This window comes from Lagopus leucura, unplaced genomic scaffold (genome assembly GCF_019238085.1).
Source record: "Lagopus leucura isolate 7727_CA_CO unplaced genomic scaffold, USGS_WTPT01 Super-Scaffold_100001, whole genome shotgun sequence".
In the NCBI taxonomy this organism is placed as follows: domain Eukaryota; kingdom Metazoa; phylum Chordata; class Aves; order Galliformes; family Phasianidae; genus Lagopus; species Lagopus leucura.
Genome location: NW_024962262.1, coordinates 94,271,210 through 94,294,754, shown reverse-complemented (window position 1 = coordinate 94,294,754; position 23,545 = coordinate 94,271,210). Strand labels below are relative to the sequence as shown.

Sequence of the window (23,545 nt, the reverse complement as noted above, 5' to 3'; positions counted from 1 at the left end):
CTTTTGTGCCCTGTCTTGTCCAGTCCAGTCAGGGATAGGGCTCTCCCAAGCCCCTGGCAGGATTAGATGCAGTGGTTTGAAATCCTGGAACCCTGTTTTCACAGCTTTCTGATGAAGGGGACTGGACCCGACCAGGATGAACAGAACAAGATGTGTGTTAACCCAGAAAATCAGCATAAGACATTGGTGGAGCAAGCTTGTAATGACAGGCCAGGCTATGAACCAGGGCAGCATGGTTTTCTGCTGCTCATGGCACAATTAAGAAGCAGACATTGAAAGAAACAGTGCATTCTGATTCACCAGAGTCTATCTGCCTAAGTTCCATGTCCTAAGAGCTGCACACATTTTTAAAGACAGACATGGGCATCTTTAACAGCAAACCAGACTTGACAGAATCACACAGCTTCCCTATGCCACACTCTCTTCTCTTGCTCTAGTCTTTGTTTTCTTCCTTATCTCAGTGGCGTGGGCTTTTTGGTGGAGAAGAGGGTAAGGCACACAGTACTTATCAAAGAAATTCATTAAGAGTGTTTTATTCTATTTCCACTTATGCCAGGGAAAAATCATTTTTAAGAACTCATAGGTGGTATGCTATTCTTGACTTAAATTCTTCTGCGTCATTCCTGCATTCTGGAAATTGCTTCAAAGTATCTGAAATTTTGAACATGGAAAACAAAAATGGTCTCTTCACCAGCTACAGCATTGATTTCCTGAAAATGAAGTTGTCAGATTTTCTGATGGTTTATGTTTACTACTGACTTTGAGCTTCTGCACCACAGAAATGGGGACTTGAGTGGGGAACAGACATTTCATGTCACTGAGAGTCAGCGTCTTGCACAGAAGGCTTCAGTAGGCAGGCTGCATTAGCTACATGGTTCTGCTGAAATGGTTAGCACTGAAGGAGCCTTTACTTTAAGCTATTAAACCACTTTTTTTTTTTTTTTTTAATATAAATTGATGTTTTCACATCCTCTATCTAGCTCTGTGGGCTAGCCTTGGTACTCATATAAAACCAACACAACAAAGGGTTTAAACACACTCCATGTTTTTAAAACACGACCTGTATTCTATTGTAAGTACTGAACTGTGATGATTATCCTACACTAATACACAAATGAATGGTCTGCTTTTCCAGGATAGTGGAAAAAGCTTTGTACATCCTGTGCCAAGCCAATCAGCCCATGCAAGTGGCCAACAAGGGATCTTAAGCATTAGGTTCTACCAGCTCAAGCACTTTGTTGGACCAAGATCTCACTTTTTACCGACCCAAAGCTGCATTTTAGTCAATAGAAATACAGTAGCAACAAAGGGCTAAGTAAGAAATGAGTATAGACCCTGACTTCTGGATAAACAGTAGTACCACATAGTTTTGCTGTCCTTGCAATTCCAAACCACTGTGCTATCTGTTGTTTGAAACTCATCTCAATATAAGTTTCCTAAGAAACAAATTTAGGAGCATAAATGCATTAATAATAATGCAGCCTTGCTTAAGTTTGGGTTTGGATGATGAATAAGCTCTGTCCCTCAATTTGCTTACATTCACCAAACCTGTTACTAAAGCAAATCCAGAGCATTGGGGAAAGAATGAAAGATGCTGCCCATTCTTCATTCACAGCACATATTTGCCTTCACTGAGCAATCCAGAGAACATCAGCGTCTCTGAAAATACGTTTTCTTTCTTCTCAGCTTTAAGTGGATGGCAGTTATGATAAAACCTGTCAGGGTTGCTGCTGCACCACAAACCAAATAGGCAATTCCCAGGAATGGGTTACTCCCTCCACTCCATACCATGGTTGAAAGAATCACGTATTTCTTCCCCTTGAATTTGGTAACAGGAAAGTCTGACAGAAGGATGTTAAGGATTCATTAACAAAGTTTACATTACCTCCAGGAGAAAATGTAGTACTCAAAATCCTTCCCAAGACACAGAGGAGACAGGAGATTCTGTACTTGCTGCAAAAATTCCTTTAAGTGACCTGAGAAGTCTCTGCTATCTTAACCAGAAAACAAAAACCAAACAAAAACAAACAAAAAAACCCACCCAACAACAACAACAACAAAAACATCAGAAGCAGTTCCAAGTTATTTTGGATACAGTCTCAGTGTAATTCAGGAAATTCTAGGATTTTTTACTAAGAATTTCAGATTCATACTGTATGTAATGGCTACTGGGCTAACTGGATATGACCCATAATATTTTTAAGCAGCAAACAAAACTCACTTGAAAGTGAACCATTTGGGAAACTTACCGTGATGACACTCTACATATCCTCTGTGAGGGATGCTGCTCACCTTTAATGTAATATGCTCTCTACCCACATGGAGCCTTTCAGTGGAGCTACAATGTTTAAAATCCTAACTGCTTTTGTTCAGATTGAAGAGAAACTTACAGTCACCGTAATTCCTGTGAACGAAATGAGGCCTTTAGTCAGCAAATTTCACACTGTTTGGTGTGTGAGCACTTCCTATCAGCCCACGGCTGAAATCCACCAGAGGGCTCTGCTGGTACAGGCATCCCGCACAGCTCTCACTGGCAGGGTTACCCCTGGCACGTCTGTGCCCCAGTCATGGTGACTGCACAGCTGACCAGGCAAATACTGAACGTTTTAGCCACCTCTTCAGATTTCCATCTTTCAGGTTTATCCTCTCTGTAAAACCCACTACCTCCCCGCAGAAATCAAATCCAAAGCTGGGTGCTGCCATGAGCAACAAGTCTTAGTTTCATCTACACAGGCTAGAGAGACTCCACCCTAACAGCCATCACCCTTACAGTCAGGTCTTTTCATGATGATTTAGTTTGGAGTGTTTCACTTGTTTTCTTTGCCATTTTACTATAGAAATCCCATCCACATTGCAACCACCTAATAGTTAAGGATTCCCTTGGATAATATGAAAGGATACTGTAGGAAATATGGAAAGTATAATTCCCTGCTGGGAGGCCATCAGTAAACTGCCCTTTCCGGCTGATACGACGATAAAGATTTTTGAATGTAGCAAAGGCTGATACTCGCATCCAGATAATGAGGTCATCATTTATATATCCATTATTATTTTCATCTTCCTCATCTAACAAATACACTGGTTTATGCCAGTAAGGAGGTCTTGCTGTTCCTATGAAAAAGAAAGAAAAACAAAACAGGGAAGACATACTGTCAGGAAAAACAGGGGTCAATTACTAACTTCTTTGTCTGCTCACAACTAACACAGAATATGAGAAAAGGAAGAGAGACAAGACTGTCCATTACCACAAAATCATATGTTTGGTAACACTTAGATTCCATGGATCTCAACTCAAACATGAATAAACAGCCTATGATATTTAGAATTCGCTATATGAAAATTACTTAGATAACTCATTCTCCCTGACGCAGGAAGATGTATCATACCTATTGTATCCAGCACAGCAATGTCCTGATCCAGAACATGGTGCTTTTAGTCCTACTTCAATATCACAGAATTGTAGGGGCTGGAACAGACCTCCAGAGATCATCGAGTTCAACCTCCTGCAAAGCAGCCCCCCTACAGCAGGCTGCACAGGTAAGTGTCCAGGCAGGTCTTAAATATTCCCAGAGGACAATCCACAACCCTCCCTGGGCAGCCTGTAATATGGCTTAACCTAAACAAGGAGATAGCCCTAGCAAACAATTGTTGGAAATAACTACTTAAGACATAAGTCTCACTTGGCTCACAATTACCTATGGATCTGCAAAGGCAAGAAGAAGGGAAACATGACGTGCACTTTTCCTTCTTAGATGTTTTCAGTAGAAAATATTGAGACTGCATCCTTGCCTTCTCTGGACAGATTAACTGTTTCTTACAAAACCACTTTCTCCCTGTTTTGATGGTCAGTGGAAAAATAAAGGACCAATTTGGCTAACTCTGGCTTTTGCTCTCATTCGCCCTCCAATACTGCTACTACTGGCTATTTCTCATAGGGGCAATTCCCTTTTCAGAATGGGAAAACTCTGCACAAAGGGAGGGAGAGAGGGAAGGTGATAGCCACTGAAAAGTAAGGAATGCTAGTAGAGCCATTCTTACCTGCAAATGCAGTAGAGAGATTGTGCGATTCTGGATTGCGGAATTTCACGTGTTTATCTGTCCACCAACTGTTTCCAGTCCTCAGCAGCGGTACTTGAATAACAGATGAGTTAAAATTGTAAAAAAGATCAATAGTATCTGGAGGGAATACAAGAGGCAACACATCTGAGTGAAAGACAGTTGTTCCAATGACCAGCACGACTAACAAAACAAACACTACGAAACACCTTTCAACTGAACAGAAAAAATAATAAACATAGAATGACTACAGTTGGAAACGACCTCAAAGATCATTTGGTTCCAACTCTCTCTTCTCACTACATCTCCAGCTGTTTGTTATTAGCTTATTAGCAGGGCTTGCAGTTTGCTCAGCTCTTCGTTTACTCAGCTATTCCCTTATCTGCTAGCTTGGGTTAAAAACTGTTCTTATGGCAGGAAATAAGCCTCTGTTACAGCAGAGGGATAGAACTGAGCAAGCAGAATGGCAATTCAGACATCACCTGCTTCTCCCACACCACCAGCCACTGGCTCCACACTGTGTACTAAGGACTGATATAAAGGCAGGCTCTGAAAGATTTACCCTTAGCATTTTAAATTCTTATTATCCCTAACTCTGCAGAATTCTGTTCCAGTAGCCAGGACTTCTGATCCACATGGGCTACAGAGTCAGCTCCGCTGGCCTAGGTCTGAGCCCCGCCTAGTAGCTCAGATTTCCAGAGGACCAGGTGTGCACACAGGTGAAAATCAAATGGATCTGGAATTTACTACAGCTGCACTTCACAAGTCCACTGGTGTAGGTGGTTCAGCTACTTGCAGGTAGCTGCTGCACTGCCAAAAACAGATGGGGGGAACATAAAAAGGGATGAATGGGTGGAAAGAGAAGTCCATAGAAGTGTTTTTGCCTTCCTTCTACCCACAGAAATCCAATCTGAAACCTAGTCTTTGTGGCCAGGAGCTGCCTTCTAGATTTCAATCTGAACGTGTTAATAGGCAGATTATGCCCTCCAGGAAACCGTATACAAGATCAAACCAATTCATGTAAGACTATGGATGCTTCCAGCATTCAAAGAACAGAATGCAAACATGCAGATCCGAAGGTCTGAACCAATGTCAAGAGCACACTGCTTCTTTCTAAGCATACTGCTGCAGGAAGGTAGAATTTGAGTTCTCCTGATGTTTTAGCAGGGAAGTATGCTGTATCTATTGTGTATACCATTGTTTCCTGTTTCATCAAGACTCAGTTCCCCAGGCCTGTTACAGAGTCACATTGAAGAGTGAAGGAAGCAGAGCACACATTCACCACAATACCAGAGTCAAACAAGACTTCTTGTGGAAGAACAACAGTTACCTTGCAATATCAGGACTCAGCTGGATTGGGACAACATCACAGTCTAAAGTTGAAATTAGTAAAACAGACACAGAAAGTACTTACCATTGAACAAGCTGTTGGCAATAGCACCACACGGAGCCATTGGTGTTCCATTTTGGTAAGCAGCGAAGGGCGCACAGTACGAGTTCTGAACCTGCAGAACGATCAGACAAAAAACTGTGAGGTTTTCATTTGCTGGTTTCCTCGCACTCCTTCTTCTGAAAAGTCAATGAATAACGAGGTCTCCAGTCCCTTCTGGTCACATTCAAGAAACATTCAGATGAACGAGTCTGTAGCGGAGGAACAGCTTCCATATCACAGTAAGCAAACTTAACGTCATCTCCAAATTTTTACTGCTGCCCAGCAAACTCCAGATCACAAAAAGTCATTTGGGGATCTGCTGCTGTAACATAGCTGCAACTAAATGTATTCCAATCCAGTCCTGACTTACCTTGCAATATCTTATTTTTCTTTCTTTATAATTTTGACCTGCAGTGCTTCAATGACGTAGAACAGCAGATAGAATTAGTGATATTACTTCAGCATGGGGAAATCTTCATGTATGAATGCACGGCGTAAAAACCAAAAACCCATCTTCAATGGGTTTTCAAAAACCCCTCTTCTCTGCCCCAGCTCATGAGAAACTGCAAGTCCTCCAGTTATAGCACAGAAACATTTTCAAATAGCTTGGATAAGCTTTGTATTGATTGGCATAAAAGCTGACCAGAAACCTGTAGAAACTGTTGCATGGAGAACATGTCTTGAGAGTTATAAGAAATATTTAATAAGAACAACAGATTATTACAGTACAATCATCATATCTGTTGACAGGACAGTGCACAGAAATGCTACTTCCAAGCAAAAAAACCCCACATTTTCTATTTACAATTTTAAAAACCTCTGTTAACATAATCACTGCAGTCTCCAATTTCCTTGTGCATGCATTGCTGCAAGGGATGCTGTCTGGCCTCCTATTCAAATTTCTAAATTGCATATTTCAGAATGCTACATGATGACCTATTTCACCATGTACCCTTTCCAGCTTCTTGTCCATCTCCAAAGCCAGATGTCATAATGAAAGACTTCGCACAACTTAATTCCCTAATCTTACAATAAAACAACAGATAAAAAAGATTTTTGGCTAAGACAACTAGAAGGAAGACTGGAAGGAAATGTTTTCTGTAAATTTATTTGTAAAAGATAGCATATGTTTAATCCTATGCTAATCATAATCATTCTAAGATCAGGTTTGGAAACCACAACATTGGACTGATACCTGTTTATATACTTACCTTTAACAATCATAAAAGCAGAGACTAAACAGTGAAAATCTGAACCTTCCTATCATTTCCCAGAGTCATCTTAAAACACTTACAGTTATGCTTAGTTAGATCTCCATATAGTCAGACACACCTGGTAAAAATACTGATCTCATAATAGAAATAATAATAAATATAATATAATATAATAATAAAAAAATAATGATCTCATAATAGAAAGAAAAAAACCTTACATCTACATTTCGACCCAACAATTGTTCATCACTTCTTGATAGCACGTATCGACGGTGATTTTGATAGAAGTTTTGCAGGCCATAGTACATAAAGACATCACCCTAGAATTCAAGAATACCACTCTTCAATAAGGTGAGCTCAAGTAGACAAAAAGTCCTATTAACTACTGAAAAAGAGAGTGAAAGAGAGAATAATTCATACTCACTTCTTGGTAACTACATTCTAACTAATTACTCCAGCAGATGTCATCTATTATCTATTCTTTACCCTTTTAGTTGAAAGCTTTTGTATTTGGCATGAAATTAAACACACTTTAAAACACAAAATGAAACCTAAAATGAAAAGGCATCATTAGTATTTTACTCAAGATGGTAATAACTGGTCCTGAAACTGCAGTGGGTATGAATTATTGAATGGAGTCGGACGCCCATTTTCTACAAAAGGAAGATGCCGAAACAACTTCAAAAGAGAGCCACCAGCCTTAATTCCTGCAGATTTTTAAAAAAATAAGACTGCCTCTACTCAATTATCTAAGTCCTTTGGAAAGCTTAGTCCTGTAATTAAACAGAGAATGTTAAGCAGGCAAATATAAGCAACAAAGAGGTTTAGTAATCTATTCAAAAACCATTATCCAATTAAATAAACTTCTGATGTCAAATGTAACTGTATCTGAAGGATTACGCAGAGAATGTTAGCAACTTCTTTAACACTGAAGCAACATAAAGCAACTTTATAATTTAATCACACTATAATATGAAGGGCTCATCTATGCAGTACTAAGTGTAAGATCCCCTTCTGAAGAATAAGGCACTTTAGCAGCCTTACAACACAACCAGCAGTTCAAGACAGGAAATGAAGGATACTTCTCCCAAATGAAATTGCAGAATGCCACTGCTAGACTTGAATTGTTTCGAGGACCCTGGAGATCAACACTGTAATCCCTGTCAAAAGGACTGCAATGGTTTACTTATGACAAGTGGTCAAAGTTTCAGATTTCTTTCTCATTTAAGAGTTTAGCAGTACAGTAACAACTCCAGGCCAAGGGCTAGAGTTCTCTACTGACTCAGAGGGAGAAATCACCTCCATAGACAAACACCACTCCCTCCATCCCCAATTCCTCCTTGAAGATCTCCCGTCCAAGGGCAGAGGGATCCTGATCTGGATTATTTTTAAACACAAGCCCCAAACCAATAGCAAATGCAAAATAGTAAAATTCTGAGTATTTCATGTCCCTAAAAGCAAAAAGAAAATTCAGACAGGTGCTCTACAGAAGAAATTTAGCATATTTTATCATTCATGGACATAGCTATCAGGAAGTACTAATCAACTTGGCTGGTTTCTGATATCCACTTACCAGCATATCTTCTGCTAGTGTGAAATTAATAGAACAGAGGCATTCACTGTTCCAATTAGAGGAATTTTCACGAAGTTTTGAACAATTTGAGCATTTATCTGTATAATCAACCTGTCAGAGAAGTGAACAAGCAGAGACGTTGCATTAGAGGACATGAACACAGGAAAAGATTAGTGTTTTAGCTACAAGACCTCTCAGGGCAGTTCTAAGTGATCCTGGATTATAACAAAACTGTTCAAATCAACAGAGATATAGAGAATCAGGACTTGATCTCAATGGAACATTCACAAATTTTATCCCTACTTAAAAGCTGCTTTAGAGTTTTCTGATTGCTGCAGAACCTCCAAATTTGCTCCTTGGCAAAGGAGTGCTGACAGACAAACACCTTTGCAGCTTGGTCTGGCTTTCCAAGTAAAGTAAAAAGTAAACTTTCCAAGTAAAGACAAAAGCCCACATGAATTATGGTTCACATCAATAGTCTGGATGCAGTGCCTGAGAAATGGCTCCAACCAGGAGCATGTTAACAGCAGCAGGTTTAACCAATTCTGCTTCCAAGAAACAGCATTCAAACATCAGGGCTCCCTGCACTTTAATATTTTGCCCAAGCAAATATTTATCTCCTAGAGCCAAATACCAGGAGGAGGAGATAATGACATTTAGATATTACCACCCAGTGGTAATTATTTCTCAGTTACCCACTCAGAGCTTGGCTGTCATCAGTGACCATCTTTCTGAGAACTTTCACAGGAATACTGGCTGCTGGATGTGTGCAAGACATAAAGCCAATGCTATCATCTCTACCAAGGCACACAAATTCAATGCTCTTCCTCCCCCTCCCCCCAAATACAGACCATCCCTTTCTTAACATAATACCAAACACCCACTCCAAACAGACCTGGATTTCTCTGACGCTGTTTGCAGCTACTATGAGGGAGACTCCCACAGAAAGGCAAAACGCTCCCGTGAGAAAGAAAGTGGAGAGCACAGATGCCGTGGTAAGTCGGGGCTTCCATGCTGGTAGCTTCTGTTGTTTGAATGCACTGTTATCTGGACACCTGGAAGGACATGCTTCTGCTTCTTGTGAAGCAGAACTCTTCTTGTTCTTCATATCCTTCTTGTGAGAGGAAGAAACAACATACTTGTGCTGGACGGTGTTTAAGCTGAGATACAGTCTTTACTGTTGGGAAACTATATTGCTTGTTCAGATCTGCATTATGACTAGGAATTACTTATTAACTAGATCTCTCTCTTCCTCCTTTTCCACATTTGTGTATGGATTGCCACGATCAGCTTGTACCAATCAGATGATTGTGTACTCTGGTCAGTACGCCCAGATCATGCTTCCTGGAAAAGCTTACATATTTATTCCTGCCCCACAGTACAATAGCATTTGTTAAGTCTTATTCATTTGTGTAGATACTGCCAGCTATACTAGAATTTGTGTAATCTCAGATTCATCATTTCTTCTCCCTTCACTTCTATAGTTGCCCAGCTAACAGACGTGGGATAAAAGAAAAGACCTATTCCAGTTCACTGGATGCCACTGAGGAGGATTGGAGGGACTGAGAGTGCTGGGTATACAACACTACTTTGTAAAACCAAATAAACTTTCTTAACCTGCATTCATTGCTATTAAGAAGCAATTTAAAGTTCTAAAATGCTTTGTATTGTTTAGCACAATAGGGAAATTAATTCTAAAAATGTCTCATTTGGATTCTTCCAAGATGCTGACGATTTGCCTACCTCTATTCATCTTCTTTTTCCATGCAATAAATAAATAAAAAAATAAAAGCACCCTTCTACTCACAATTACAGAAGAATCACCCACAGACAAGCTGTTTTCAACTCCAATGGACAAAAAGTAGAATATTTTTTGAAGACTTCAACAGTTTAATCACAATAAACTCTCAGTTTGCTAGACAGATACTTTAAACATAACTTATCATGTAATGACAAAAAAATAGGATTTGGCCAGCTGTAGAGCAGATGAGAGAAAAATACTTTTTTGCCAAATTGCTGAAATTCAGATATTTCCAAAGCTATTTTAAGGTAAGAACTAGCTTACCACTCCTATGAGAGAAAGAGGTAACTGAGAATTGAATTGTACAAAGACTTTCACACTCACTTTTGCTCTTAAAAATGGCATGTAATAGTAAATCTTGTGGGTGAAAGCAATATACATTTAACTTTGCTTTTGCACTGCCTGTACAATAAAAGACTACCAATAAAAAAGTAGAAATAAAACTTCTGTTTTTATTATTAAAAGGAACCTCAGAATAAAGTTACACAGCACATTCTTTCTGCATCAATTATCTCTGAAAAATCAAAATTCTTAATCACCATTGACCACTTGCAGACAGGATAGAAGTAAAATGAACCTGTAAGTCACTTCCTTGTGAGTAAAACTATTAAAAGAGTCCCAGCTTCACAGACCCCTCTCTGCACAGCTTTATAATCCTCATCTCGAGTAGGTCGATTGTTTCTTTCTTTATCTAAGGAAGACAAAATTCAAAGAAAGCATCAAAGGTTACTGGTAATGCTTTAGCTAAACACCATGATTTTATTTATTTACTCAGGTATCTTACTGTAGAACTAGAAATTAAAGGAGAAGTTCCCACACAAGGCCCTTAGCTCTACAATGGTTCCATTTTCCTAGAATCACAGGATATATTGAGTTGGAAGGTACCCAGCAAGGATCACTGAGTCCAACTCCCAGCCCCAAACAGCACCACTCAAAATCCAAACCTCATGTCTGAGTGCTGTCCAAAAGCTCCCAGAACTCAGTCAGCTCAGTGCCCTGGGCAGGCTGTTCCATGCCCAGCGCCCTCTGGTGCAGACCCTGTCCCTGACCCCCAGCTGCCCTCCCCTGACGCAGCTCCATGCCGTTCCCTCAGGCCCTGTTGCTGTCACACAGAGCAGAGCTCAGCGCTGCCCCTCTGCTCTCCTCATGAGGGGCTGTAGGTGGCCATGGGGCCTCTCCTCTAAGGTTTACTGTGCAGTCCTAAGGTACAACAACAGCTCATACAACACAGCTACACAGTAATTGGCACAGCTGATTAAACTTGGCAGAGCAAGAGATACACCCTGGGCTGCAAGATTTTTGTAGGATTTTACAGTGTATCAAGTGTTATCAATGAGTCCAAGGGTAGTCCTGCACTGTAACAGCCACACAATGTTTGTGGCTGAGACTCCTGAATGAAACTGAGCATTCAGGTGTAACTAAGCCACATGCAAAGTACTTTGGTTTACAACACGGATACGACTGTACCTTACTGCTTATCTAAAGATCAAAAACGAATGTAAACAACGGTAAGAATAGATGACATATTTCAGCAGGAACTGAAGATTTGCTCATCATGGCAAGCCTAGAATTTCCTTATAGCTTCATTCTTCCTGCTCATGAATAACTTATTTCTGAGCTTTCCTCAGGTTTATATCCTTCTGTGCACAAGAATGTGTGATGTAAGAAAGTCTATCTAGACTATATTTCTAACAAACCCTTTTGCTTTAATAAAACCTGAAACTTGCTCAGTGCTTACATTGCTTCTAGAAGGAAATAATAAACAGTTAAGCAAAATATTTGAAAACTATATGTGAATCTTACAAAAAAGTAATTTGAAGAGTTGAGACAGGTCTGTATTGTCATCAACTGCTAAAGAAAAAAACTCCAAAGAGAAAAGTTTGTCCTTTGGTCAGATTTGAAATTACACCATCAATTTTTATGTAAGCCTTTACACTGTAGTGTAATTCAAGCTCATAAAAACAGAGCCCAGTAAACTCATTCATTCGACCTTTGGTTTCTTTGTGAAATTACTTCCTTCTCTCTTTGTTTGCTTAGGATGAATGCAATGAAAGACAGAAAAACAGAAAAAAGAATCTAACAGCATTAATGAATGAGATATTGAGGCAACTGAAAGAGCACTGGTCATCCATCCAGTGAATACAATGGGATACAGGACTGCCATGGGGAAGGATTCATGTATTTCTAAACATATATACACATTTCAGATTACACCACTCTGTATATTATTCTCCACTAAAGATGAGATGAGGACAGGAACAGCAAGTAGTATGCACCTTCAAAATGAAGCAATGGATTTTCCCATGAGTAGACAAGAGGTGCGTATTCTTCCAGCTGTTCCTGTTTTCTGCACATTTCATTATGCAGACAAGTATAACTACATTAAAATTTAGCACTGTAACACCTTAAACATATAAAGATATTACTGACAAAACAAGATTTGCAATGGAAACGTGTCACAATGCCTTTTTTCCAATTCTAAAGCACAATTTTGCCTCCACAATTGATTTAGGATAAAGAAAAATAGAACATTGAATTGCCAATTTTCATGCTGGTGGAACTAAAAATCACCTCTTTGAGTAAACATATGACTATTATTATCATGCATTTGACAATACTTCTAAAGATAGAAGAGTAAGATCCGCTGCTTACTGAGACTGTAGTTTGTATTTTAAGTTTGCAAGCTGCTAAACATACCACTGTCTTCTACTGCATTAAGGTGCACTATTTCAAAAACATTAGCTGGATATTTTTTATTACGGATATTTCTTAAAAATAACTTTCAGGAATCTGCGTGCTGTCTCCAGCAGGAAAAAAAAAAAGCTGTAAGGTACTCCACTTACATCGCCCAACATGTCAAAAATCTTTGTTTTAACTGAGGCAAGGGCAGATCTGATGACTTTGCTTTAATCACATTCACTATTCTGTAACCAAATATAAAGGACCTATCCTTAGGTTAACACTATGTCCAAAAGTGTAAGATTCTTTCTTGGTTTTATCTGAAACTAAGCCTGGATATTGACTTCTATAATTTCATGGATGGTCATTTTCCCTTAACAAAATAGAGCCGAAGTCAATTTGACCTGTATTCCTAGGCAGACATGCCAAAATGCCGTGATGCCTCCTACAGAGAGCTGAACAAGATGTTTCAAACTTGCAATATCCCCAAATCAAATGTTAACAATATAATATTTATTTCTTTTTCAATGGATCACCTGTAGGATACTGTGTGTATATTTATTTCAGCTGACTCGCAAAAATCTGTCCCAGTGGCAGCAGCACTTGTACTACTATCCTGAGGTAACATGCCTGTGAATGCAGGTTCTCTGGTGTTAAAAAACTTACAAATAAGTGCTAGCACTGTACAAAAGATTCTCAAGCATTTACCACAAGAGGGAGCCTCCTTGCCTCAGTATGCAAAGCTGTTCTTTTCCCTGCTTCATTTTGGCAGTGTGTTTTTTGCAGGGTGCTTTATCCAAGATTATTAGAAAGTTGCATCTTTGTGTGTGGGGAGGGACTATAAAATACAGCACGTTCAAAGATATAGGCAGGTGCAGAGTAGGAATAATGACTGACCATTTATTTCACTTGTGAAACAGCTTCCTATCTACATGAATGGAAGCCTTTTCCCAGTATGGAATGCATATCAGCCTGTGAAAATGTGTAGTGAAATGGGAGCTCTCTAGCAGAGACCACTAGAGCGATCCACCTCTTTCTGCTGGACAGACACCAGCTGATGGCCCACAGCATATGGTAAGCATATCTTGTCATAGCAATTAATGTGGAAGTTGGATTATAGAATTAGAAAGCATGAGGAGATATCTTAAAAAAGAGTCTACAAATAATGGATGGTTCTACATAGTTTGCAACCTACCTCTTTCCAAAAAAGGAAAAAAAAAAAAGAAAAGGAAAAAAAAAAAAAAGAAAACTAACTATACAAAGTTATTTTACTCTCAGAGACCAATAAATGCCATCCAAAGCTGTATTTAGTTTTTGTGGAAACTTTTTTTTGCATGAAGTCCTCTTACTGAATTTCCCGGGAACAGGCAGAACAACTATTTAGCATAAACAGCAGAAATTCACAGCACAGCTGTATTAGTCACAGCTGTGACCTGTAACAACAACAACAACAAAAGGAACCAACTTCCTCAAGAGGTAATTTTGAGATCTGAGAGTACCGATTTTCAAGTGAAACAGTGACTTGTTTTTGCATTCCTAGACTGCTAAGTCTGCTTTACAGAAATAAATCCTTACTGACCAAGGCACTAGAATCAAAAGCACTGAGTACACAGAATATTATATATACAGGTGCTCCTACAATACCTCAGGGATATCCATCATTCTCCTTAGTTTCTGATCTCTCCAGTTCCAATCCAGAATAATATATTTTGTGGAGTTCAAACATAGGCCATCTAAAAAAGACAACATAGCATGTGCTTATCAAAATTATTTTTTATGTTTTACATCTTTTGCTGTCTGTTCCCAAAGAAACTAATCTTTGAACACTACATTTGTGCTTGGAAAACTAATGCAGTGACACTGCAAACTCCTTTAACCACATAATCCTATGCCTTTTTGAAAGATAAACACAAAAGCAGAACTGTTGCCAGGCTTGTCAGGAGCTAACATCCTGCCAGCACATAATTCCTCAAGCTTCCTCTTGATGAAACCACAGGAGTTGAATTTCCACAGCTTATGAGGAGCTGGTAAGTTACAAGGACCTTAGCCTGAAAAATCTTATTAATGTGAATTGATGGTGTTTAGGAATTAAAAGGATGAAGTGCTATGTGAATGTGAGTCAGGTCAGTGGTGCTGTTGAAGGATTCCTTCATTCTCCAAACAAATTCTGTTGAAGGAAGAAGGCCCTTTCTGAACCTGCCCTCCAGTAGTTCTCCTATTTTTCCCTGGTCTTCTACATGCTGTCCACAGTTCTTCATATCACTTTTTACTCCTCTCCATTTTTCAGTGACCTAGCACTGCAACACTAAGCTGTCAAAAAAGGATTAGACACCTTGTGTCCCTACATGAGTTACATGGTAATATGCCAAAGTGTTGAACAGCAACAATGTAACATTGGTGAAGGACATAGCGGAAAAAAAAAAATATGCTATTCCTGTACCCCACTGGAAGGAGCTTTAGAGTTCAAATCTACAGACAGACCCTAACCAAGAAATCATAGTTGGGGAAAGGCAGTGCTTAGAAAGAGAAACGGAAAGAATCGCCTTATCTTGTCATTTTTGTTTGTTTTAATTTGTGCACGTGGTGTCTACTGAGTAAGTAAAACTGGAAAGAGAAAAGGACATTTATATACTTGATTTTATCATGCACAAATCATAACTAAAATCAGCAAACAGATCTTGTCCACCCCATACAAAAATTTATGCTGAGCTCAGAGTGACATATGATACGACGACTTCTGCCATTACTTCCTTTTGATTTGCTTGCAGTGTTTGGTTTCCTGGAACTTTAAATCTTACATGATGGTTTTGCAATCATTTTCAAGTCAGCATAAATCAGTATTCCTGCCAAAGGAGGAAGTCCTCCACCTTAGCCTGTTCATTACCTGATTTTGTGTGCATGCTGGTTTTGTTTTAATTGGGATCAGTTCTAATTGGGATCAGGTCACTGAGCTGCCAAACATACCCTTGTGCTAGAACAAGAGACAGGATGGGGTGACTAAGTGGGTACTGATTGTGTGAGAGGCACTACTTTGCCCTTCTCTTGTAACACTGATTTATTCCAGCTTAAAGTGTTTATTAAATCAACTGTTATTAACTGACCTCATTCTGACTGGCACAGAAGAGGAAAAGCAAAACTGCAGAGCTTAGTTCCTAAATCTATGGACTCATACCAACCTAAGCCCTTCAAAAGCTAAGTCTCACTTCCTCTGAGATCAAGTGTAGGATAACCCGTTGATAAAATCCTCGTTTTTCTCCTACCTTGCTCCACCAGTGCTTTTATCCTCCCAGGAGTTCCAACTCCAATGTGGAACACACCTTTCTCCAACATATTCATCTGTTCTTTTATCTGATTTGAAGAAAGACAAACCACAGTGAAACCACAATTGTTTCAAATTTCTTCTCAAAGAACATCTCCAGGCTGGAAATAAATCCAAGATTATGCAGTATATCTTTCTAGACTACTATCAAGTAACAAATGCTATTCATTTATCAAGCTATCAAGCTATCAAGCTGATCTTCTGGGGAGAGCATAACAGTCAGCAGGGCATCACAGTTCTTTAGAATATTTTCAGTTTTGAATAACTGCAATTGCACCAACTATTTCTGGAAGTGAGAACAGTAGGTTTTCTTCTGTATTTAAACAAACTCTCTGTAAATATTTGGGAAACTGACAAATCTGACTTAGATCAAAACTCCCTCAAGATGATGACATTGGAAAAAATGAAATAAAGCAAGTGACATTTGTGTTTGACAGTATTTATATCAAAAGCTAAATTTCCACTTATTACTTCCCATATTCCCACAGTTTGTGCTTTCCAGCACGTATGAATACTGGATAACTAGACAATTTCATCAGCATGTGCAAATGTGGATGCTTTTACAAATCCGTGAGTCTTCAATTTAAACAGGTAAAATACATTTGAATGAGCATGTCACAGCAATGTGGAATATCTTTAACACATCGCAAATGAATAAACATCTGCACAGGATTTTGCCAGAATTACTGGAGATGGTATTTGGCTAGACTTCTCCAAGAATCAAAACCTGGAGAAAGAAACGCTAAAATGAAAGGCACTGTTGTTAAATGTATTAAAAACATGGTTTGACACTAGTTAGTTGTTCAGTTCTTCTGTCACTTTTGCAGCTTTCTTACCTTTATGTGCTTTGCAAACAATTTCAGAACTCTGCAGTCGCCTTTAAATACTGTCATTGACCTAGAAATAAGAAGAAAAAGAAGAAGGAAATGCAAGTATCAGGGCTGAGATTAAGACCACACAGGAGGAAAACAAAACTAGCCAGGATTTCTCAACATACTTGAGAGACACAGTTCCCCCAGTGACCCACGCTAGTACTCTGAACACTATGTATGGTCTCCCTTCACTATTTGCAGTGATAAACAACAGGACAAATACAGTAGCAGATATCACTAGAGGGCAATATTGCTTAGATAGCTTCTCAGATAATGTTGAATAGTTACAGCTTGTGCTTCCACAACTAACAGTTCAAAACTGACTAATCATCAAATTGTAATTAAAAACTGCTCTGTTACTGACATATAGGCATCAACAAACATATGCATGCAGGCAAAGGAAAGAGCTGTGTGTGTATGGATGAATGTACATTTTAAAAAAATCTTCCTGAAGCATGGCTGCTGGGAAAACCTAGCCTGCCACATGTTTTCCTGGTCAGATTGTCCAAATTCCAGAGGACCAAAACTCATTAGTCTGAAAACTTGACTTATTCTTTTGATGCTCTATTTGAGTATGCACTAAGAACTCCATGTTCTGTATTAGTCAAGGAGGGGACTACACAGTCAGTATTTATGGAATGTCATTTAAGATACTTTCTCTGCATGCTTTTTGTGGTGAGCCAAGTTTTCAAACTTCTCTTGTGCAAGGCTAAAGGTTATATACAAGTATACAGACAAACTACTCAGATTCTAATATCTGCATACAGGAGCTGAGCACTACAGGCACATGTACGACATCAATGCTTTTAAGTGCAGCATAAACTTCTCAACTCTTGCTTGTATGTTGTACAGAAAGATAGTCTTAGGAAGCAAGGTCAAGACACAGTTGACAGTCACGAAATCTCCAAGGTATACGTTAATTCATGAAGTCTTTTGGAATGAATAGGGGAGGAGAGAGAGGAAAAAGGAGACATGGACACAGATACGGAGGCACTCAGGCCAGACACATGCATTGCCATTTGAGGCTATGCAATGCTTTGTTTGATTGCTTTTGGTGCTATCAGCATCACGGCCTTACAGTCATGACTTCTACTGCTGATTAGGACGCCTTGTGGGTTTACTTTGTTCCCACGTATAACACGTTGCGTGTTCCTCCCAGATTGGTTACACTTCAGTTTTGTTTTTCAACAGAAACAGTGCTTCCATGCAACTGAACTACTAAGTGTTACTTTAGGCTAAAACCAAACACCGCACTCCCACAGTTTAAAGCAGCAAGGGATATTGCATCAGTTTCAGTCAGTAAATTTGTTGGCTAGCAGAGAACAGTGTCCCAGTTTTGCCTTTATGTCTGTGGTTCCAAGACAAAACCTCTGACTGACAGCCAACCTCAGCAAAACGTTTGCTATCAACATACTTCATGAGTTCCAAGGAACGAAGGGCAGAACTGCAGATAACCAGCATCACCACTGACTTCTTCTCCTTGTGGTTTTTACGGAATTTTGCCCACTTAGGACAGACTGAAATGAAAAAGGCCACATACACAGTCAGAGAAAGTACTACTTATATACATGCCACAATTTTATATTACAAGAGTACATGATGAATGGTAGCCAGCAACAAGAACACACATGCTGACTCCTATGAGGTCTGGATCTCTGGCAACACTTTTACATTTAGTCATGGCTGAGAAACTGGAAAATAAAACACCCAAGATAGATAAAATACAGATATGTTATAATGCTGAACAAATTAGACAGCATTAAAAATAAATATTTGGTTAGGTGACATGCCCACTGTCTTCATTTGACACATAGGGTAATTTGTACCAGGTAAAACCAATTGAAACATTTACCAAACCAGGAGTTCTCTACAAGAGAGAAAATAATTCTCTTGGTTCAAGTAAGGAGGCAGTGGCAAAACTATTACTGTAAGATAATACATATCTACTCAAGAAGCCACAACAAACAACTTACGACAAATAATACAACAAATAGTTTGAAGAAACTCTAAAACATTTAGGTCCAAAACAAGAGTTATTTTGTAAAAAGAACAAAACAAAACACCTCTCATAGAACAAGCAAGCAAACAAATGAAAAAAAAAAAAAAAAGCCACCACCCTGGAAATTATTAATGACACATAATTAAAAATATTTGAGAGTGCAGATAAAAGCTGTAATAATAGCACATAAATAATGTTTTTCATACAACTTCCATTTCATCCAGACCAACATTTTAACTTACTTTCTTTCAGGTATGAAGAAAAACTGTGGGTGAGGTCATTGGCTGGCAAAAAGCAAGAATCTGAAAACATAAAGGAGAAAATATATTTGTTGATGTATTTTTAACAACAGAAAAATAGAGCTTAAATGTGTGCAACACAGTTATTAGTTAGTTACATTGATGAAATCATATGTGTGTTAAAATTCATCATCAATAAATTACTTTTTGTGAAAAAAGACTCAAGAACACCTCATTTTACTGAGGCTTTAAATTGGGCAAGTCAACAAGGGTAACACCTTACCACCCATTTACAATTCCTCCATTTTATCCTACCATTAAATTCTGAACACAGGGCTGCCTAAGGGTGATCACATGCTTTAAAACAATTTTCCATATTTTTTTCTTTTTTACCACAATCAAGCAAAGGTTTTAGCCAAATGTGTAAATGCAAGAACCTACCAATAAGTGAGATACTGGCCACTCATCCGTCAGTGAGCTGGCTTTACTTTCTGGTCTTGCATATTGTGGCAAGTTACCTATAAGTACTAGCCATAACGGTAGCACCTATATTGCATTGTGACTCCTGTTTTCATTGCCCATGGATTGCCTACCTTTTACCTATGCCATTAGGAAGTAAATCTGAAAAGGACCATAGATGACAGACATGCTATTTGCCTTTAAGGTCCGTTATAGGGGCAACAAAAAAAGACAACGTCGCAACTAAGGTAGTCAGGAAAGTCCTTTTCTCTAGTGCCTATATAGAAAAAGTAGGTTCTTAAAAAGTTGATTCAAAGTAGATGGCCTGAAAACTTGCCATAGCTGTTATAGGTCTTTTGCCTAATGGAACAATATTCTCCCTCATAGCATTAACAACCCCATCTTTGGGGACTCACATATTTGCTGCCATTTTGCATGAAGCACTGCACCTCAGAGTGCCTCTCTCTGGAACGAGATGTTTGCTGATCCATTTTAACTAAATTAAAGAGGTTTCCCTACACACGCTATTTATGCTCATGTGGATGGCACATTGTGCTGATGCTGGCACTGTCAGTCCGTGGTTTCTACCAGAACAGAGAGTGTGACAAACTTGGCTTGTAGCTGGAGCCTGCCTGTATAGTTTCTTGAGAATAGCCACTTTCCATCACTATATCCTTCATTTAATTGGTGTTGTCTTGCCAAAAACTTCTATTTTCCCCCAATCCTTTCTATTAAAACCAAAGATTGACATTTACTGGGGCTTCAGCTCCAAAGGAAGTTGAATGTGTACAAATGAAGCATCAACAGATGATTTAATTTTTAAGTTATGTTTAAAAGATGCTTGTGATGCTGGTGGGGAAGGGCAAAGACTGGTAGAGTATCATAAACATTTGGTGGTAAGAGGAGAACTGTAATCACCCACCATAGTCCTTTTCCCTGGTGGACAAAATACATTAGCTGTTGTTTTGCTGTTCTGAATACACTGACATTATTGACTAAATAATTCAAAAGGTGTTTTCTAAAGCATTCGAGCATCAGTTACTGACTTTTCATCAACACTCCAGCAAAACTGAGCATTAACAACTTTTATTTAAAATTTCAGAAAGAGGGGAAAAAATCCACAGCTTCAGCATGCAGCAAGAGATCATGCTGCCTATAAGCCCGACCTTCTGCACTGTGTCAGTTAACAAGAACACACAACTCTAAGTACTTGCTTATTTGCTCAGTGCTTTGACGTGGATGACTTGACAGCTGTAGAAGTTTAGTGAACTGCTTGGCTTCTCAGCCTCCAACTCCCAGCACAAAAAGAAAGATTAAAAAATCCCCATCCAACCCAAGAGCCATGTGGAAATGGATCACTTCACTAACCTAAACACCTCTTTCAATAAGAAAGAAACCAAAGCAATTTATTATTTGCTAAATCTCTACATGCCTAGAAATATTTAACATAAGCTTTTGAAAGCAATCTACATGGGACTTCTCCAGGTTTTCTTGATTCAATAAGAAAGCTGAACCTGGCCCAAAGAAATAAGGAAAGGTCAACATAGACTCGTGATCCTAAAGAGAAGCATATTTATTAGAAAGCCAAGCTTAAACATTAAAAGAGAGAAAGCACTGCTGGGCTAGAAGGGTACTAGTTTAGGGATAGGTCACCTACAGTTCAAGAAGTATTAATATGTGCAGATTTGTTACCAGACAGTTTGTTCTTCACATGCACTCTCAACAAATAATGGAATAGTGCCTAGAAAATGACAGTGCCTCTTCATCTCTAGAGTAGGAGGCAGAGAACATTGCCTTAATCTCTAATGCAATCTCAAGCTGACAGACAGAAGCTACCCCTGCTCTCTCCTGCTTTTTGAACTGGAGACAGAGTAAAGGAAACCAAGAGAGTCAGAGTCATGGTTAAAACTTGTTCATTTTCAACTAGGACCAAAACTACCACCTTTTTTTCCATGCCACTCCCTGAAAATTCATTGTGTTCAATATTTCATAACCACACTAGAATCACGTTTTGTTATTTCTTTGTCTACTCCTCTCAGTCTTCCTATTACACATCTGGGTAGACATGGATAATCCCAGAAATGAAATATATTTTCACAGTCTTTCTCAACCAGCATCATGGAACATACTAATTAGGAATCACACAATTTCTAGTAGAAAAGCAAGCTTCTAAAATTAATACCTTTTTATAATAAGACACATTCTTACTCGGATTTGTTTCAAAGAAATTAATGTCTCTTCTTAGAAGCAAAGTAATAAATGGTATATACAAACATTTCAATAAAAGATTACATCTCACAAGGCTTGTCCCAAAAGTCTCCTTTTTTCCTACAGAAAAACAACTTATTAGTGTCATGGAAAAAAAAAATATATATACATATATATAATATAGGACAAGTTACCTGGCAGCTTTAATTCCTCTATTTCAATCACTGAACGTTTTGTACCAAAATGTTGACTAAGCAGATTCTGTAGATCCTCAGGGACACCAGGTTTTGGAGGAGATTTTTCCAGAACATCAGAAATTTTCTTCTAAAAAGACAAATAACAACATATGTTATATCTACCATAGCTGCTCTTAGCATAGATAACAACATTGTAAATAAACATATGTAAATTCTTCCATAACTTCATACAGTGAATTGCATTAACAAAAGCCTGACTAGAAAAAGGTCTTCTAACAGGACATGATTCCTACTGTCTTTAGGGATAACACAGACTTCAGGATAAAGCTCAGACACTTTGACACAATGGCCTGGGACCCTGAAGACAGAAACACTTGTTCACTTACCTAAAACACTGCTGTAACAAAAACATAACTGAAAAACACTTTTGTAGGTTTTGCTGTTGAAGCAGTTCAAAAATTGAGTTTTCTCATCATTTGTTTTAATTTATTGTCCTTAAAGCATTAATCATAGGAATCAAATAATACCTTAAGACAGCTATATTTTAAGTTAAACAGTGTAACTATCCATCTCTTTGGGAAGAGAAGATGGTTAACTAGATTCACAATATACATTATCACAAAACCCATAACAAAAATGAGTTTAAAGCTCACCAAACCAGAAATCAAGCAGAAGGAGTTCAGCAGCTGTTTTACTCTCCCAAAACGCCTGATTTTTCAAACCTAACTAGTATTTTGAGCTTGGAGAAGAGTTCATAACAATTATGTTTTATGCCTTAGAATGTTAGCAAGTAACAGGTTTGAATTTTCACTAAAAAGAAACTGCTATCATATTTTTTAACATAATTAAATTGGATGATAAAGGGAGAACAGCCCAGGATACCCATTATCTGAATGATCTGTCAGCATTTAAGAATACAGCAGATTTTCAAGGATAGAGACATTCTGGAGAGAACAGCATGGATCTGAAGCCTTTCTTATTCTCACTGAGAAATTAGTCATTTGTGAAAGGACAGCTTGCAGTTTCTCAGCTGCACAAGCTAAACTGAACTTGCTGTCATATAGATGAGTGGGAGTATAAGCCTAGAAGTGAAGAGCAGAAGGACAGCATGCTTACAACAGAGCATCTGTGAAGAAAAGTGATCCTGCAGAGAGACAAAGTGGGCTTGGAACCACTTTTAGCAGCTGTGGAGGGGTGGTGGGTCACTGCAAGGCTTATATGTTCCTCTAGGTTGACCTTTGGTGTGGTCCAAAGGTTGATCTATGGTAACTGGAAGACTCTGCTGTGGACTTCCAGCTGGTTGGCTTCTCTACCTGAATCTGCAATATTATTTCTCAAGCTTCACCACCATTTGACACTCACATTTTTCTGCCTTGCAACAATTGCCTCTCCTAAGCATGGCCACAGGCCACCTACAGAACATGCAGCTATTGCACGAGGTCCACAAATGAGCTCCTTCTTTGTTATTCCTAGCAAATATAAAAGGCAGAGTCCTAA

At 38.7% G+C, this 23,545-nt stretch overlaps 2 protein-coding genes across 4 annotated transcripts in view; both read right to left on the bottom strand.

Annotated features, from left to right (window-relative positions):
* Nucleotides 1-517: 517 nt before the first annotated feature.
* Nucleotides 518-10,402, bottom strand: LOC122177317 (cell cycle control protein 50C-like). Its single transcript, XM_042866572.1, has 7 exons — nt 9,171-10,402; nt 8,276-8,386; nt 6,921-7,022; nt 5,471-5,561; nt 4,039-4,176; nt 2,902-3,111; nt 518-1,841 (listed from the first exon to the last, which is right to left on the bottom strand). Exons 1-7 carry the CDS (start codon nt 9,381-9,383, stop codon nt 1,651-1,653), a joined length of 1,056 nt encoding a protein of 351 aa, XP_042722506.1. The 5' UTR covers nt 9,384-10,402; the 3' UTR covers nt 518-1,650.
* Nucleotides 10,403-10,508: 106 nt separating this feature from the next.
* The window catches only part of CMSS1 (cms1 ribosomal small subunit homolog), a 230,348-nt gene continuing 217,311 nt past the window's right edge, over nt 10,509-23,545 (bottom strand). For all 3 annotated transcript variants that reach the window (XM_042866573.1, XM_042866575.1, XM_042866574.1), the window contains exons 4-10: nt 22,046-22,175; nt 19,188-19,247; nt 18,361-18,463; nt 16,911-16,971; nt 16,016-16,103; nt 14,400-14,488; nt 10,509-10,767 (exon numbers count right to left, since the gene is read on the bottom strand). In XM_042866573.1, coding sequence (XP_042722507.1) covers nt 10,684-10,767; nt 14,400-14,488; nt 16,016-16,103; nt 16,911-16,971; nt 18,361-18,463; nt 19,188-19,247; nt 22,046-22,175 — 615 coding nt within the window. In that variant the 3' untranslated portion in view covers nt 10,509-10,683. The remainder of the gene's footprint in view (nt 10,768-14,399; nt 14,489-16,015; nt 16,104-16,910; nt 16,972-18,360; nt 18,464-19,187; nt 19,248-22,045; nt 22,176-23,545) is intronic.

Bases quoted from the DNA above. Each gene is read 5' to 3' on its own strand.
- LOC122177317 (XM_042866572.1), bottom strand. From the start codon at position 9,383: ATGAAGAACAAGAAGAGTTCTGCTTCACAAGAAGCAGAAGCATGTCCT. The intron at 5,562-6,920 runs GTAAGGTTTTTT...ATCGTTCTGCAG, and splicing joins TGTTGGGTCGAAATGTAGAT to GTTCAGAACTCGTACTGTGC. The intron at 4,177-5,470 runs GTAAGTACTTTC...TATTCCCTCCAG, and splicing joins TGCCAACAGCTTGTTCAATG to ATACTATTGATCTTTTTTAC.